The sequence below is a fragment of the Egretta garzetta genome, unplaced genomic scaffold (assembly GCF_000687185.1).
Source record: "Egretta garzetta isolate BGI_Z169 unplaced genomic scaffold, ASM68718v1 scaffold339, whole genome shotgun sequence".
Classification (NCBI taxonomy): Eukaryota; Metazoa; Chordata; class Aves; order Pelecaniformes; family Ardeidae; genus Egretta; species Egretta garzetta.
The window spans coordinates 1,790,932-1,806,871 of NW_009260800.1; the positions used below are offsets into that span (position 1 = coordinate 1,790,932).

The 15,940-nt window shown below is 39.1% G+C and overlaps 1 protein-coding gene across 1 annotated transcript in view; it reads left to right on the top strand.

Annotated features, from left to right (window-relative positions):
• Positions 1-628: 628 nt before the first annotated feature.
• USH2A (usherin) overlaps positions 629-15,940 on the top strand; it is a 407,979-nt gene continuing 392,667 nt past the window's right edge. The window contains 2 exon segments of the mRNA XM_009646839.1: positions 629-1,113; positions 6,416-6,581. Coding sequence (XP_009645134.1) covers positions 629-1,113; positions 6,416-6,581 — 651 coding nt within the window.

Below are 15,940 nucleotides of genomic sequence, written 5' to 3' on the forward strand. Positions count from 1 at the left end.
GGCCGGGGCCGGGCAGCTCCCAGAGAGCGGTGTAAAGCTGAGGTAAGCGCCGGGGGACTGTAATGGTGAGACCCGACGAACTAGCTTGAAGCCCTCAGGAAAGATGTTCGGGTGCTGCAGGTGCACGCCCTGGTTTGCTACCTTATTCTGTACTCGTTACCTTAAAACGTAAAGGTGAGCGTCGGCCTCGCGTGACGCGACGGCTCTGGGATAAACTGCACTCGGCTGCGAGCATCTGCGGGCTCGAGCCGGCCTAGTCCCCTTGCCCTGACTTAGAGAGGGGTCTTGCCCCGTAGCCAGCAAAAGTGCAGGTGGGCCTGCTGGTGGAAATTTGGAAGGAGCATTTGAACCCTTAAAATCCCTGGCAGGGCACCGCCTCTGTTGGTGCACAAGTTCCTCCCTGCAGACTGTGTCTGTTTTCTGTGGTTTGCAGATACTGGCTGTCACCCGCATGAGTTTCGCTGGCCAGAAGACATAGGCGTCCCCTGTGACTGAGTCCTTGCGTGGGTGTTTTGAAGATGAAAAGCTACATAAACTCTTAAAGCGTACCACCTGAGGACATTGCTACTGACATGGACATCATTATTTATTTACAGATGCTTTAATCAGGAGGAGCTTTTTTGTAAACATGAATTGCTGGGCTCTTTCCTTGAGGTGTCGTTTCTTGTTTCATGCTATTGAAACATTAATCTTAACTTATTACGACTCCTTTGTGTTGGTCAGCTCCCAGGGACATTTCCCTAGGCTTGAAAATGTGGGAGCTTTCAAGAATGTGTCAATTGTGCCAACCCAAGCCACTTGCGGGCTGCCAGACCGAAGTACTTTCTGTCATAGCTCAGTAGCTGTTGAAAGTATTATGTCCTGCACTCAGAGGTTTTGTGTTCAGGAATGTCCATACAGGTCGTCACCTTCTTCCTACAGACTGCTTCTTTCAGAAGGCCTTGGTACCTGTATCACGGAGGACAAGAGAGACTTGCATCCCGGGTCCTTCAGCAATGCTTCCAGTTTTATTTTTCATAATCACAAGGATTGCTTTGCTACTCCCCGTTCTCCGAGGCCTGCAGCTTCATTTACGTTAACTGTATGGTTGAAACCTGAGCAAGAAGGTGTAATGTAAGTAGTATTGAAGGTGTTTACTTTCCTGGTGCTCTTAAAAAAATTGATCGTTGTAGTCACCGTCATTATTAGCAAGCTATTTAAAATTTTAAAAAGGTACAGTGAGAAACCGTGACGATTTAAAGCTGTATTTAGGTTGGGGTCTTCGCAAATGTCAGGACAAGTAGGCTCAGTTTCACTGGTGATGACTCAGATGATAGTCCAATTGCTTTCAGTGGGAACTATCACACATAATGTGCATGTCTGTTCTTAAAAATCCAAGTTTGTGTTTCTAATTCACATTCCTTCTTCTAAAAGCTGCTAGAAAAACACATCAGAGGTTTGTGCCGTTGCTGCTTTCATGATGGAAAAAAATGATCTGAAGTTTTAGGAATCTCCGAATGCAAGTTTATTCCTTAAAAACAAACAAGGAAAAACCCCAGATCTTCCAAAATGAGTATTTTGGAGCTATAGAAGAGTGATCATTGTTTCTCTGGAAGATCTGTGGAATGTTGGCTGAATGAGAGGTCTTGTTGCTGCTTTAACAAAAGATTTTGCTATTCAAACTGCTACTGAAATTTCACTAGGTGTTTACAAAATATACGTGTCTAAGCATGCTCCCTCTCTTACTTGCCTACATACCACATTTTTAACAAATACTGCTGTTAAAAGTGTCCCTTCAGCTTGACTGGGCCTTACTATAATGAAAAACTTGCTTTTTGAAAAACGCATCGTAAATCCTGCAAAAAAAGTTCCCTTCGTCTATCACAAAATGCAGATACTCTTTCTTACCCCGGTTGTGCAGACCCTCTTTAAAGTGAAGCACACAAAAAGTATAGTACATTCCTCCAGAGTATATGTCACAAATGTTTTTGCACTTGTACTTAGAACTTATTCTTAGACTGAAAATAATGATCTGCTCTATTGTAGCATTCTTGATACTTATTTTGCACGCTGTTGTGAAATAGTAAGTTGTCTAGGGGTGTGAAAATCACCAGAAACCATAGAAATGTCTAAAAGTGTAATGATATATGTAAAACTATAGTCTACTTTGTGCAAGGATAATTACCTTTTAAAAAAAATCACCCTCGCTATATAAATTGTGGTTATGGAGGGGAAATAAATGAGATCTGCAGAGCAAAAGCAACTTTAGTTTGAGCTTAAGTTAAACCAGCTCAGCTGAAGGTATGTGTAAAGGTGTCTCTGGAGCTTTGGCCTAGTGTCTTTTTAGACAGCATTTTCTATATAATGTTTGAATCTCGAATGCCAGAGAGTCTGTTCCTGGGGTTGTGCTATGCCGTGAGTTCATGTCCACGCACATGCGGGCATACCAGAGTCTTGTTCAGCAGAGCATATACCTGATGTGAAGCAGAAATTTCCTGCTAATTTCCAAGCAAGCTGTTGTGGTGTGAGGTCCATGAAACACTTTTGTCAATGGGATAGGCTTTTGCTTGCATGGAGCCTAAAACAATGAAATGTGTGTCCTTAGTTTCAAATGATTAAGTGCTGTGCAGAAACCAGACACTACTGATGCCTGATTATCCATGGACTAGTGTAAAACATTAGCCTCCAATTGCTGCTGTGTTAATAACTACACAATGTGCATATTCCTGTTCAGTGGGTTTTATAGATCACTTTAAAATCTAAATGTTTTTATTCAATTTTTGTAATAGATTACTTCATTCTTCAGCCTTGTGAGATTGCTGCTACTCAACATGTAGAAATGACAATGATAGAGCCCAGTCCTGAAAATTGAAGCTGGGCAACAGTTAGTCCAGTGGTCAGGATGATATGCCACTGTCCTGTTTGCTGTTTGTAGAAAGAAAAGTGTTAATTCTTCTTTCTTTATAAAAGGAATACAGAGCTCCAGTTGTGGTGAAACAGCAGTTGCACACGAATAACCACTGAAGCTTGACTCAGAAGGCGTCCTACAAAAGAGAAATAGTTTAACAGCTAAGATGTTTTTCCTTTTATTGTATTGGTTTAGCGAGTCCTTCAGGTTGGCAGGAGGAGTTTGACTTATCGGATGTCCTACATTTAACAGTCCCTGATGGGGAATTGTCACTGTTAAATGTCATTTGTGAGACCTTTTAAACTCCATTATCACAGTAGAGGGACTTCACGGAACCAGGACTCATTCTAGCGAAGTCTTTGCTCTGCCACCAAAGCACTAGGAAGACGAGCCAGAACCAGCCACTCATTTTACCAGCAGAATAGCCAGAACCAGCCACTCATTTTACCAGCAAGAATAATTGAAAGTTTAACAGGGCATCTTGTTTACTGGTGAAGTGCTCTTGCAGCAAGTACAGCAGACCTGTGGTTTTTGGACATGCCATACTAATGTGTTTCTTCAATGCTGAATGTTATATGTGGTCTGGCTGCTTAGAGAGCACTTAGGAAAGAAGCTGGGAGTGTTGCTGTATAGTATCCCATTGCATCCTTGTAAAGACTGTGACATTTCTGTTAGACATGTGCCTAACATATAAGAGAAAGCAGGATTTTTCTGCTAGAAGTTACTGTGCTGACTGAAGTGACAGATACTGATGCGAGGATCCAAAGTCTGAAGGCCCTTTAAAGATCGTGACATTCTGGAGACGCAAATATATGTGGATAATCAAAGACACCAAGAATTTTCTTCATCAATTTCATATACCAAATTTTATGTGAATCTGGGAAAGAATACACTCTCATACTGAGAGAGAGGAAAGTCAGGTCATGTTACAGATTTATCTGAAGCCCTAATGTTCTTCTAAGATGTATAGTATAGATACTTGTAGGTATGCTTTTAAGTCACTGCATATTGGAAATCTCAAAGAAATGCAAGAGAATAGCGAGAAAACACTGTTGTTTGCACTCCAGTCTTAAAATGTACTTTCCCTTTAGGCAGTAAGTGCAATAAGTGAGCAGAGCTCTTGTCCCTGAATTTTTATTCTTTCCCCATGCTTCCTCTCTTACTGCAGGTACTCATCAGTTAATACAAATGCATTCAGAAAGCCCGTGCATAGCCTGTAAGTAAGTCTTAGCACAATATAGGAAATTGTATATGATGATAGCCCTTCTCAATGGAATAGGGTAAGAATATGAGTAGAAGCTTATCATATATGAGTAATTGTTACAGGCAGTTTGCATCAATTTAGTGTGAACTGGGCTAGCAGTGGAAGTTAATGACCAGAAGACATTGGCAGTGGGAGAGAAATGAGCTGGGGCCTTTTACACACAAAGGGTCAGGGGGAATGGCCTGACTGTGAAGTGGGCAGTAGATGTATTTTCTAAATTTATCTAAAGGACAAATCATATCCTCTTACTTTATATCCATTCAAATATTTTACATTAGGAATTAGACTGAAAGGGGGTGTTGCCTTAAGATACCATATATCTGATTTTGAACACATGCAGATGTTCCCATTTGCAAGTGCTCCAGTTAATGTGTGGGGAACACCAGTGCAGTTGTGTGAGGTTCTCTAGAGTATTTTTCTCTTTGAAAGCTGACCAAGCAGATTTGTGTTGTTTGCTTTTTCTCCCTCCGACCCCACCATAGAGAATTATGTTGTCAGGAATTGGCTCTGTGGGACTGCAGGTTACCAGAAGTTGGGAAGTTCACAATGAATAGTGGTTTCTCTCTGTAATTATGGCTGGAATGGAAAACCATGCTCCAAGTCAGAAGTAATGTTTGTGCCTATTTCACCTATGTTAGCACTAGTTTGTTTGGGTTTTTCTCTTTTTTTTTTTTTTTTTTTTCTTCCTCCCCACCTTTTTCTGCTTTTTGATTTTTCTCTTTCAGTAGTGAGTCACAATTCACATTTGTTCTTTCCAATTTTTAAGTGATGTACATCAAGGTCGCTTCCCTTAAAGTCATGACACCTTTGGGGATAAAAACTATGTGGGGATGTTTGTTTTAGATAACTAAAAAAACAACCCCAAACTGGATTATCCAATTATTGTTTATCCAGGAACTGGGTAAATCCAGTTCCTAAATATTTTGCTACTTAGCTGAGCCTTCCCTCACATTGATTATCTAGCAAAACTAGCATGTTTACAAGCAAACAAAATATTGAAAAGACCAGTTGACAATATATTAAGAAACGTGTTTTTAGTAAGGTTTAGAAAACAGAAGTCTGCGTTTTGCAAGTTTTTTCTATTGACAACGTTCCAGGAGCCTAAAATGGTAACAGTTAAAATGAATTAATTTTTTCCTTGGTTTTAAAGGTGAGTTAGTGAATAATGGCAGTCTTTTTGATACTTTTCTTTTATAAATGCATAGTAGGTGTAGATGCTTATCGGTAGATAAGTTTCCTTTTGTTTTTTTTCTGAAATATGTCTAAGTAAATCCTGGTCTCATACAAATTTTATATGCTTCTCTCTTGTGACTTAGTGCACTAATTTAGTCTGGTGTAACTGTTAAAGTATTTGACTTTCCATGGGTCAGTAAACTGGGGACTGGATTTCTCAAGCAGCTGAAATGGGAATGCAGAGCTTTATAATTTTTGTACTGATGATTACCTTAATAAAGTACATAGCTGTTTGACGAGCATATATAACCTATGCTTTCTCAGGACCCTTGACATCACGGTGATTGGATCGGCAAAAATATTTCAGCAGCTACGTATGCAATGTGGGTTGCTATGGATGGTATTCTTTGTACCTTATATCTCAGTGTTGCATTTGATATTGCTGTTAAATCTTTGTGGGGAAAAAACCCTAACAAGTGACTTGGTAGCCTTCTTGTGTTGCTCTGGTTCTCTTGGGTTAAAAGAAAGGCCGTGTCAAAGGAGGAGTGTAGGGGAAGCTGGTGTTGTTGCCAACTTACCTTGACAGATTTGGTGGAAAGATGGAAGATTTATTTCTAGAATATGTCTTTCATACTGCTTTTTGTGGTTATATTACATTTGCCTTGTTAGACTAAGCAAAATGCAAGTGCCTCCACAGGATGTACGATGTTGCACAGCTTTGTATGGCCAGCCCAGCAGAGACCTGCGCAGTGCCGGCCAGCCTCTGTGGTTTCTGTCATTGAACCCTGAAGAAAGGAGGCAAAGTGGATCCCTCTTCCACCCCCAAGTGAACTGCGGTTGCATGCACTAAGTTAAAAAACATAAAATATATATCTTGCAGATTAAGACAGGAAATCTCTTTGTTAAAGTTCTTTTACGCTTACTACATCCTGTGACTTTCACTGTCACTGAGCATCTTCTCAAGAGCTGTAGTTTTAACGTTTATTTTAATGCATTCTGGTTAGCATCACTTTACAGGATAGCACCTTGGCAAGAATGTGTGTATATGTGTGCCTCTGACCTTATGTTGTTTTTCTTGGTTATTTCCAAAGGTGTGTGATAGAAAAGGCTATTGATGGGCAGACTGTGTTCAAACTCACAATCTCTGAGAAAGAGACCATGTTTTATTATCGCACAGTAAATGGTTTGCAGCCACCAATAAAAGTAATGACACTGGGGAGAATTCTTGTGAAGAAATGGATTCATCTTAGTGTGCAGGTGAGTAAAATAAAAAACATTTAATATTTGTTGAAATACAACATTTGTGTGAGAATGGTATAACTGTATAAATATAAATGGGTAAATTGAGGGATGTAAATGATATCTCTTGAGTCTTGTAGGTAAGGATCTTAATTTGGGAGCTCATTTTGCACTGGAAAAAAATGCTGTGCCTGTTCTTCTGAACAAAGAGCATTGAAAATTCTTGTCCTTAAGAACTCAGGTATTTGGGATGAAGAAAAGCTACTTGTTTCTGATGTTACCAATAAGTCTTGGGTCTCAGAGAATGTCATCTTCATCTATACATGCTAATGTACTTATCTTACGGAGGTGTGTAATTTTAATTTTAAAAACTTCTTACAGTGCACATAAGTAAACGTGTGAGTATGCAGGATCAATCAAGCTACTAAGTTACAGAGCTATTACCTCTTATTTTAAAAATATGATTCAGAATTGTTAAAACACAGTCCTTGTGTTCTAAAAGTCTTCTGTTGACATAACTTTTTAATAAGTGTACAAATATCCACTGAGGATAAAGCAAAATTGAGTTTGTTAAAATTTAAACTGTATGTACAAAAATCAGTAAACAAACACAGAAGAAATTAAAATTCAGTTATTTGCATGTCTTGTAATTCCCAACAGACGCTCTAGTAAATTCTATTTGTAAGCCAAGTTCAACTAATAATTATAAAACACAATTATCAGGTATTTAAATGTTTATCTTCTCCTTCCTTCATTTCCCTTATCTGTTCTATGAAATTTTGTTTGGTTTATAGCACAATCAAGAATATTTTTGCTGCTTTCTTGAAACTTGCTAAAAGGTATTGACTGTGATTTGGATTTTTAGTGCTGATCTTGTCACTTGTAAGACGTATCTAAGCTGGCGTCTTGATTTTTTTGCAGTTTTCTTTTTTCCAGGATAACAGCATGGTAGTGCGAATAAGATTTTGGCTGTTGGATTAAAAGAGTGACCTTAAGGTAGAACTAATGAACTTTACACTTCAAACACTCCAAGGGTGCTATATTACTGCTGCTGCTGTCAGCCACATTTTTTTGTACTAGCCTCAGAAACTGCTGAAGCCTGGGATAGCAAAATGAAGAGTGGATTTAAATACACACACATATTTTAAATTGTATTACAAAGAACCCTCAAGCACTCTGTAGAATTTGATCCTTTGATTCTGTGGGGAAAGTTGTTCACTGCATAGCAGGAGTAAAGAAGTGCAGCTTCTAGACCCTTAAAGGGACTGCAGACTTAATACCTTTTCCCAGTTTCTGAGCTCAGGGTAGAACCTTACATTCTGTGATTTGTGGTACTGTAGGATTCAACTTCCTGTTAAAGATGATAGTGGCTGCAGCATGATCCATTTAGCACTAGGTCTGGCTATGAAACTTTAGGCAAAGGGTTTTTTTAGCAGCTCTCCAAAAGCTTTTTTTCTATGAATGGAGAAATAAATGGAAAATGAGAATGAGAGAGACCATACAAAAACATGCAAAAGTAACATTCATAGGGAAGTGTCTGTGTCTTCAGACAATAGTAGTATTTGATGATGATATATATTTATATATCATGGTGATCTGTATTTCAACATGGGTGTTTCCTGAAGCTAATGAAGAAGTCTTCCAAAGATAAAGCAGGATATAGTCTTAGGCATTAGTAATTTCTGTTAAAGGCAGTGGGAGAGCCTGGAGTTCACACCTAAAAGCATAAATCACCTGACCTTACCACAAGTGTGACTTGACTTCTCTGACTAAGCAGCCTTCTCCCCAGGTGGTGCCCATGTGGTAGGTATGGGCGCTGTGGTGTGGAGGAGAGACCCTTCTGGGGGCTGTAGGTGAGCTACCTGGGGTGGAGGCAGCAGTGGAGACCGAGCGCAACAATGGCCTACTTCAAGCTTTTCCAAGTCAGTCAGACCATGCAGACTTCCATGCTGTCTTGTTGAGGTAAAACTGCTTCTAATACCTATAAAGGATTAGCAGTGTCAGTTCTGTGTCACTGTTGCAGGCATAACCTTTATTTTCTAGCAAAGACAAGCCCTAGGACTGAGCTCCATGGCTAGTAAATTAGGAAAGTTTGCAGTCATCATACAGCCATGCTGGTTTTGAAGTAGGTATGATGTTATCAGTGTAGTTGCTGTATAACTTCCTCTACAGAAACAAAAAGGAAATTGTTGTTGGATGTGGAATGTCCTGTATGTGGCTGTGGTGTTCAGCCACAAGCTAGTAGGTTTAACTAAACTAACAGTAGATTCAGCACCTTTTTAGATACTTTGCAGAATTTGGAACATTGTTTGGCATTCTTTTTATTGGGGATCTAGCCAGAGCTGGGTGACATGTGCTGATGTTAAAAGAAAGCTATTCATATTTGCTTGACGGCTTGCTTGATATGTTTTTTTGGACTAGAAGAAAATAATGTTTGTGAATGTTCTTTTATGGGGCAACTAAGTACTCCTCCTGATAAGACAGCTGAAAATATGGAAAGGATATTTTCGTGCATGTGACAAAACTTGTATATGTGAAAAAAATGTAATTAAAAAAACCCAGAAGCAAATAGCAGCATTGCCATATTTGGAGTTGTGGGACCCCTAAAAACATCATCTGTGAATTTAAGACAGGGAGGGTTGGAATGCAATGGTGCTATGCTAAACAGAATTTTACATAAAGAAATTATATTCTCTATGTATGAAGCATAGTAGGCACAAGCTATTCAGATTCTTTTTTTAAAAAATATGTACTTTTACACATTTTTTGGGTAATTCAGACAGCAGTGATAACTGAAGATGTATGTGGTAACCACTCTTTTGTTTATTACGAAAACACTATAACTTTATGCCAGAGGTGTGGGCGTCTAACCTACTGACAGTTGGTTTGGTTTCCGAAAAATTTAAGTTAGAAGCATTAAATTCTGCAAATAGCAGCCCTGACCTTCAATATGCATGACTTTTCTGGTAGATGAAGTGTATTGGTCCTTCTTTTTTCTGAGACTACAAAACTTTGCAATGGAGTAGCTTTTCTCTTAATTCTGTGATGGTTTAAGTCTGTGTAGGAAACACAGTGACAACAGTGGGCTACCTTGTAAATTGTATTGGGTATAAACTTGACTGGATATTCCCCACAGTGTACTGCAAAATATTGTTCACAGTCATGTACAGTATTGTGTGTTTGACTGGTAGACTGGGAGGGGAAAAACAGTTTTTGGGATGATGCCTTACTGCTCAGTGACTGTAGACCAAAGTAGACTGATGTCTTATTTGGGGTGAGTCTGATTCAGGACAAAAGTTTTTTACTGAATGCTAGCACTTGCTAATACAGTTAGCAAATAGGGGTGTCTTATGGGTCTTGCCCTTGAGAAAAAAGCAGTAATGTTGGTTGTCTCAGGGAATTTATGTATCTTTTTTGTGACTGTGTATGGGCAAAGGACAGGGGTGGACTGGCTGGCACACCCAGTGGCTGCAACCAAAGAATCGGGGATTGAGGCACAAGGCTAGGTTGGTGACAGGAATTAATAGCTAAGGGAGACTGTGGGATTTGGTTTTGATAAGTGTTCACAGCAGACTGGTGAATTTTTGTGTCTGTTTTATAGCGGGTTGGTTGTAGTTTGTGAAGAGTGTGTGTGTGAGTGATGTAGCTGACCATGAGAGTGACCACTCTGCCAAGGAGCTAGGGCCCGGGTCCATCTCTGAACACAGGTATGTGGTCAGTAGGAGCTGGGAGCCTGCAAACAGGGGAGTTCCTGTTGTCAGTAGGAAAAACTGAAATATTTGTGCATAAATGCTAGGCAACAGACACCATAACAGAGGAGTGTGAAGTACTGGTTGCAGATGTAAAACTGAGTTTACAGAGGGCAGAAATATGGTAGGATGACAGATATGTTTGGAATTCAGGTATAGGAGCATATGCCTATTCAGAAATGATAAAAATGAAAGCTAAATGGTGGAATAGCACCAAATAGTAATTAAATGATAAGAGGGAAGGAAAGAAGAAAAGACAGCATAGATTGAAAATAATTTCTTTGGAATAAAATAATTGTAGGGGAAGAGAAGGCTAGTAAATGAATTCTACTGAGGTAATCTAGGAATTTAAATCCTTGTGTTTGGATTTAGGTGTGTAATTCGTTAGAGAGAACTACAACTAAGAACTGTGTCATCGTAGAGACTTATTTTCCACTTTATAGCTGGGAAATTAAAGTTCTATGAACAAGAGCAGGGCCCAAACATTCCTGTGTGTTCTGCATGAAAGGTTTCTTCGTCAACTAGTCACTGAAGCAGAAAGTCTGGATACCAGCTTTGTTAAGCGATGAGGGCATTATTAGAGATGTGGGTGTCAAAAATAATGTTGAGGATTCATAACTAGATTCAGGTGAAATAGAAGAATAAACAGCTCTTTGGTTCTGTAGGTACACTTTTGGGTTTCAAAGAGAACAGACAGACAGGACTACTTTAATAAACCAAGGTGAACTGCAGAGCCCAGAGACTGAATGAAAAAAAGGCCTGGAGGTTATTAAAAATAAAAATAATAGAATTAAGAGGAATCTCTGCCCTTAACAAGGAAAATTGGAGATGTGATGCCCAGGCTTATCTTAATGAATAGGCACCTTTGCAGTTAGAGATGGCAGAGTCTGCAGGCACTAGGGCATGGGGAAGCAAATTCACAGAGAATACTATGTAGGAATAGAAATACAACTGTAAAGATGTCAAACTGAATTAGACTTTGCAATGACTGTTAAATGATAAAAAGTTCTTAAGATTATTTTTTTTTGTGTAGGAAGGCGAGACGTGCGTGAAGATGTACATTGAAGACGTATTTGAGATTATTGCTTCTGTTTTCAATAAGGATAATGATAACAGTCACAGATCAAAAGCAAGCTGGGTAACAGAAATGAATGTATGGAAACAGAAGTGATCGTAAAGAGGTAGAAACGTGAATTTTCAAACTTATTGTGTACATGCTGATGCAATCAGATGGTCCTTGTCCAAAAATTCTGAAATAACTGATCCATAAAATCCTTTGACAAAGAGATATTTTATGCAAATCTATTAAGTCAGAGGTGGAGCTCTAATGCTTACATTTAGGAAGAAGTGTCATGCATTGATGCTGGCCAGCAGCCAAGCACCTAGGCCCTCTCATCCCTGCAGTGGACAGGGGAGAGAACAGCAATAGCAAAAGTGAGAAAACTCATGGGTCAAAATGAATATAGTTTAACAGCTGAAGGAAAAGAGGGTGGCAGGGGAACAAATGATGCAAAGGCAATCACCTGCCACCTCCCTCAAGCAGACCACTGCACAGCCAGTCTCTGAGCAGCAGCCACCTTGGAATTAAAGCCCCTGTCACCCCAAAGTTCTTCTACCCCGTTTTTATTGCTAAGCATGAGGTTATATGGTATGGAATAGCCCTTTGGTCAGTTAGGGTCAGCTGTCCTGGCTGTGTCCCCTCCCAACTTCTTGGCCCAACCCTAGATTTACTGCTGAGGTGGGATGGGGGGACAGAGTGGGAAAAGGGAAAGGCTTGACACTGCTCAAGCACTCTTCAGCAATAGCCAAGATATTGGTGTGTTATCAATGCTAGTTTAGCCACAAATTCAGAACACAGCACCATATAGGGTACTGTGAAGAAAACTAACTCCATCCGAGCCATAGCCTGTACAAAGAGGAAGGAAAAAGGATCTTGGCAACACAGACCTATTTGTCTTGACACAGTGGCATACAAGGATTTAGAAAAGATCTTTGAAGGAATAGATAAAGATGTGGAGCTAAATGAAAAAAGAGGTAAAATGCAGTGTGGATTTACTAAAGATAGCTCATCACTGTCTAACCTCTTTGCTTTTTTGATGAGAAAACTGATTTTCAGGCAAAGTAAATGTGTCAGATTACATCTGTCTGGAGTTCGGTTTAGCATTGATGTGACAACCCATGAGAAGTTGTAGGGTCAAAGGGAATGCTTATGGGGAGGGTTGGCAATAGATAGCACTCAAAGGAACTTGCTTGTAATCCTGGGGGCAGGGAAGGAGGGAGGCAAAAAAGCAACTGAATTCCTTGAGAATTAGTCTTTGGACCAACCTTGTATTATATTTTCGTTAGTGATCTTGGTAGAAATGTTAAGAGTGCACCGATAATACTAGATGGTAACATAATGTGGAGAGGCATCATCAGGAAGACGAAAAGTAAGATGTCATAGAGGAAGAATGGCATGACTGAAAGGACTAGGGCAGCTGTCATGAAATAAAATTTGGTATTACAAAATGCAAAGTAATGAACTTGAAATCCCTCACAAAATCTTTTAGTTAATCATTAGAAAATTGCTGAAGTAGTAGTCCCAGGTAGTGTTGATGAGTTACTGGCTTGATGTGTGGGGTTGCTGCTGCTGCAGACTCTGGTGAGATTTCGTGCAAAATGTTGGGTACAATTTTATTCATGTTTAAGGAACATAATTCAGAACAGAGCTACTAAGCCTATGATGACAGTGAAAGGCTCTATGCAAGCCTTACAGCAGATGATTTGGAGAAGCTTCTTTTGGGAATTAACTATGCTGAAGAGTAGGAAGTCATACAGTTTTCTTCTCTAAATCTGTTGGAGTGTAAACACCAGGCAGAAAAAGGGACTACTTAAGTTGGAAACAGTCTGTTCTCTTGCAGCAGATGGTTTCTGAAAAAGCATTCCAATCAGAATAGTGGGGCTAAGAAAATGCTTGGTGTGGTTTTTTTGTTTTAATTTAAATTCAGTAGCTTTCATAAAAAGGGCAATGCGACACAGTGCAACCAACAGGAAAGATGGGAATTCATATCAATCAGTTGTTATACAGGTGAACTGTGGGATTTTTTCTTCCCCCCCCCCCTTTTCCTGTGATATTAGTGTAACAACCACTGCCAGCAGATGTTGGACATGAGTTGCTAATAGTCTTGGAATAGACTTGAAAAAGCTATGTGAGACTAGGTGGCATCAGTCTAAGAGTAACTTCATACTTTTTGATAGTTTATTCAGCCTTCTTAATATGCGGTATATTGCTGACAGCTATTAGCTATCCATTTCTTTGCTCTTTATACCCAGTAAACATTTGAAAAAGTCATCCTTGAAAAGTTCTGCTGGGGTAAGTTGAAGTGGATTTGCAACAAAAGTGAATTTTCACCATTTTTTTTTTCTGCTTTCCAATTAATATGACTTATTTTTCTCTAATGGTGTCTGCCTTTATTTTCCACTGCTTATGATTTATAAAGGAACTTATTTTTTCATTTTGCAATTGCAGCTTCTTTTGTTTCTTTTAAGGCCATAAATTGTGGATCTTATTTCCTTGAAATTGCTGCCTCTACTCAAGTTGATTTCTATTGGTGTGAGGATCAAGTCCTTCAGACTTCTGAAAGTTTTAGATTCCTTCTGTGTGTTTGATCTTGATTTAATGTTATTTATCACTGTATCTTTTTAGGTATATATTAGCAAAAACTCTGAAGGTACACAGTGGAGTAAAGGATATATAGCCTTAACTTAAAAGAATCTGATATGCACTGAAGTGAAACCTCAGGAAAACTGGTGTCTTAAATTAACTTTTAAAGGAGTAAAAAATTTGAAAGCACAGCAATGCATAATTAAGGCCAATTGTGTACCTCATTATCTCTGCATAGTGATACCAATATTAGATTTGTGCCATTTAGTAACAGCAGCTCCATTATGTGAAAAAGAAAATACATTTGCTGTTAAGGGTCTCTCACTTCCCCTTTGATACTTCAAAATTTATTTAACCAATTAAGGAGAGTAGAATTTAAACATGAATTTTCAGATACAGCCAAGGCTGCTGAAACAGGAGATTCTTTGAGAACATGTCAGATTGATGTATTTGTTTCATATTTAGTGTCTGCAATTATAAAAATAATCTTTTTACTAGCCTTTATTTTGCCTGTTCATATCTATGTAACTCTGCCATGTTTTGGCAGACTATAGCACATTAAAAGCTTTAGAAAGTAAGTTTAAAATCTAAATGCAGAGAGGTAACCATGACTGAATTACTCTCCTGGGAGGAAAATGCTCTTAGAGTGCCTATTGAAATCAGCATTATCATTTCAATACATGTCAAATATGAGTCATTTCCTAGTTTAGGCAAAATTTCTTTATAAATCTTTAAATCTTCCAGTTCTTTCAAGAAAAGGTTAAAGTACTTATGATTTAATGAGACCGCTTTACATCATAACTGTTTGACTATCAAGAGAAAACTTGTCCTTTCCAATTTGTGAAATCCTTTTATTTTCTGCACAAGTTTTTGAATACTTTAAAATTGATATTAAAAGGAAAGAACCTGAGACTTAAAAGCAAGGAGGAAAACATTTACTCTATACAATCTCTGTGTATATATTACTAAATATGAGGTGTTTTAAACTGTATATTCCCGAAGTTTAGTAAGGACATGAGAAAGCAAGGAAGCATTTTAATTTAACAGATCACTTTGATCTCCTTTTTGAAGTCATCACTTACTATCTATTAGGAGCAGGTTCTCAGTCCCGAGAAGGGAGGGGACAGTTTGCATAAATTCTACATATTAGAGCTTCTTTTCTGTTAATTGCAGTTGTGTGTTGAAAATACTTAGGAGGATGCAGTCTGTCCATATGGTTGGTGCTACGCTCCCAACAGACAGCAGAAATAAAATATGTTACAGTCTGTATAATGTATTTGAATGTCTGTTTAGAGGACTGTTCATAGAAACAATGAGCATAGCTCTCTTGGCAACTTGTTCATCACTTAATCTGCTGCGGTTGCAGGCCATTCAGATACTGCTGCTGAGCTTACAGCCTTGGAGTTCTTTGGTATTAGTAACTTCTGTGCTGCATCCAGAAGTCCTAGTGTGGTGCTTGCCTCTTATTCTGGTCCATGGGTACTAGAATGTTGACTGTGTTGCTCTGAAAGCTCTTTGTTGTTACAGCTTCAACTCCTTGGGAAACTGTAGATACCATAATCTTCTCTTCACGTATAAGTGTCTCTTAAACTACTTCCTTTTTTGCCAGAATATGAAGTTCAGGCAAGTTCTTGCATATATACAGATTTAGATTTACAGTTGAACAGGTGCCTGGGAACACAAACCAAGGAACTCCCCACCTGGAGTATTGTGTCCAGTTCTGGGCTCTCCAGTTCAAGAAAGATGAGGAACTCCTAGAAAGAGTCCAGAGGAGAGCAACTAGGATGATAAAGGGACTGGAGCACCTCCCCTACGAGGAAAGGCTGAGAGAGTTGGGCTTGTTCAGCCTGAAGAAGAGAAGACTGAGAGGGGACCTCATCAACACATACAAATATCTTAAGGGTGGAAGTCAAGAGGATGGAGCCAGACTCTTTGCAGTGGTGTCCAGCAACAGGACAAGGGGCAGTGGATAAAAACTGAAACAT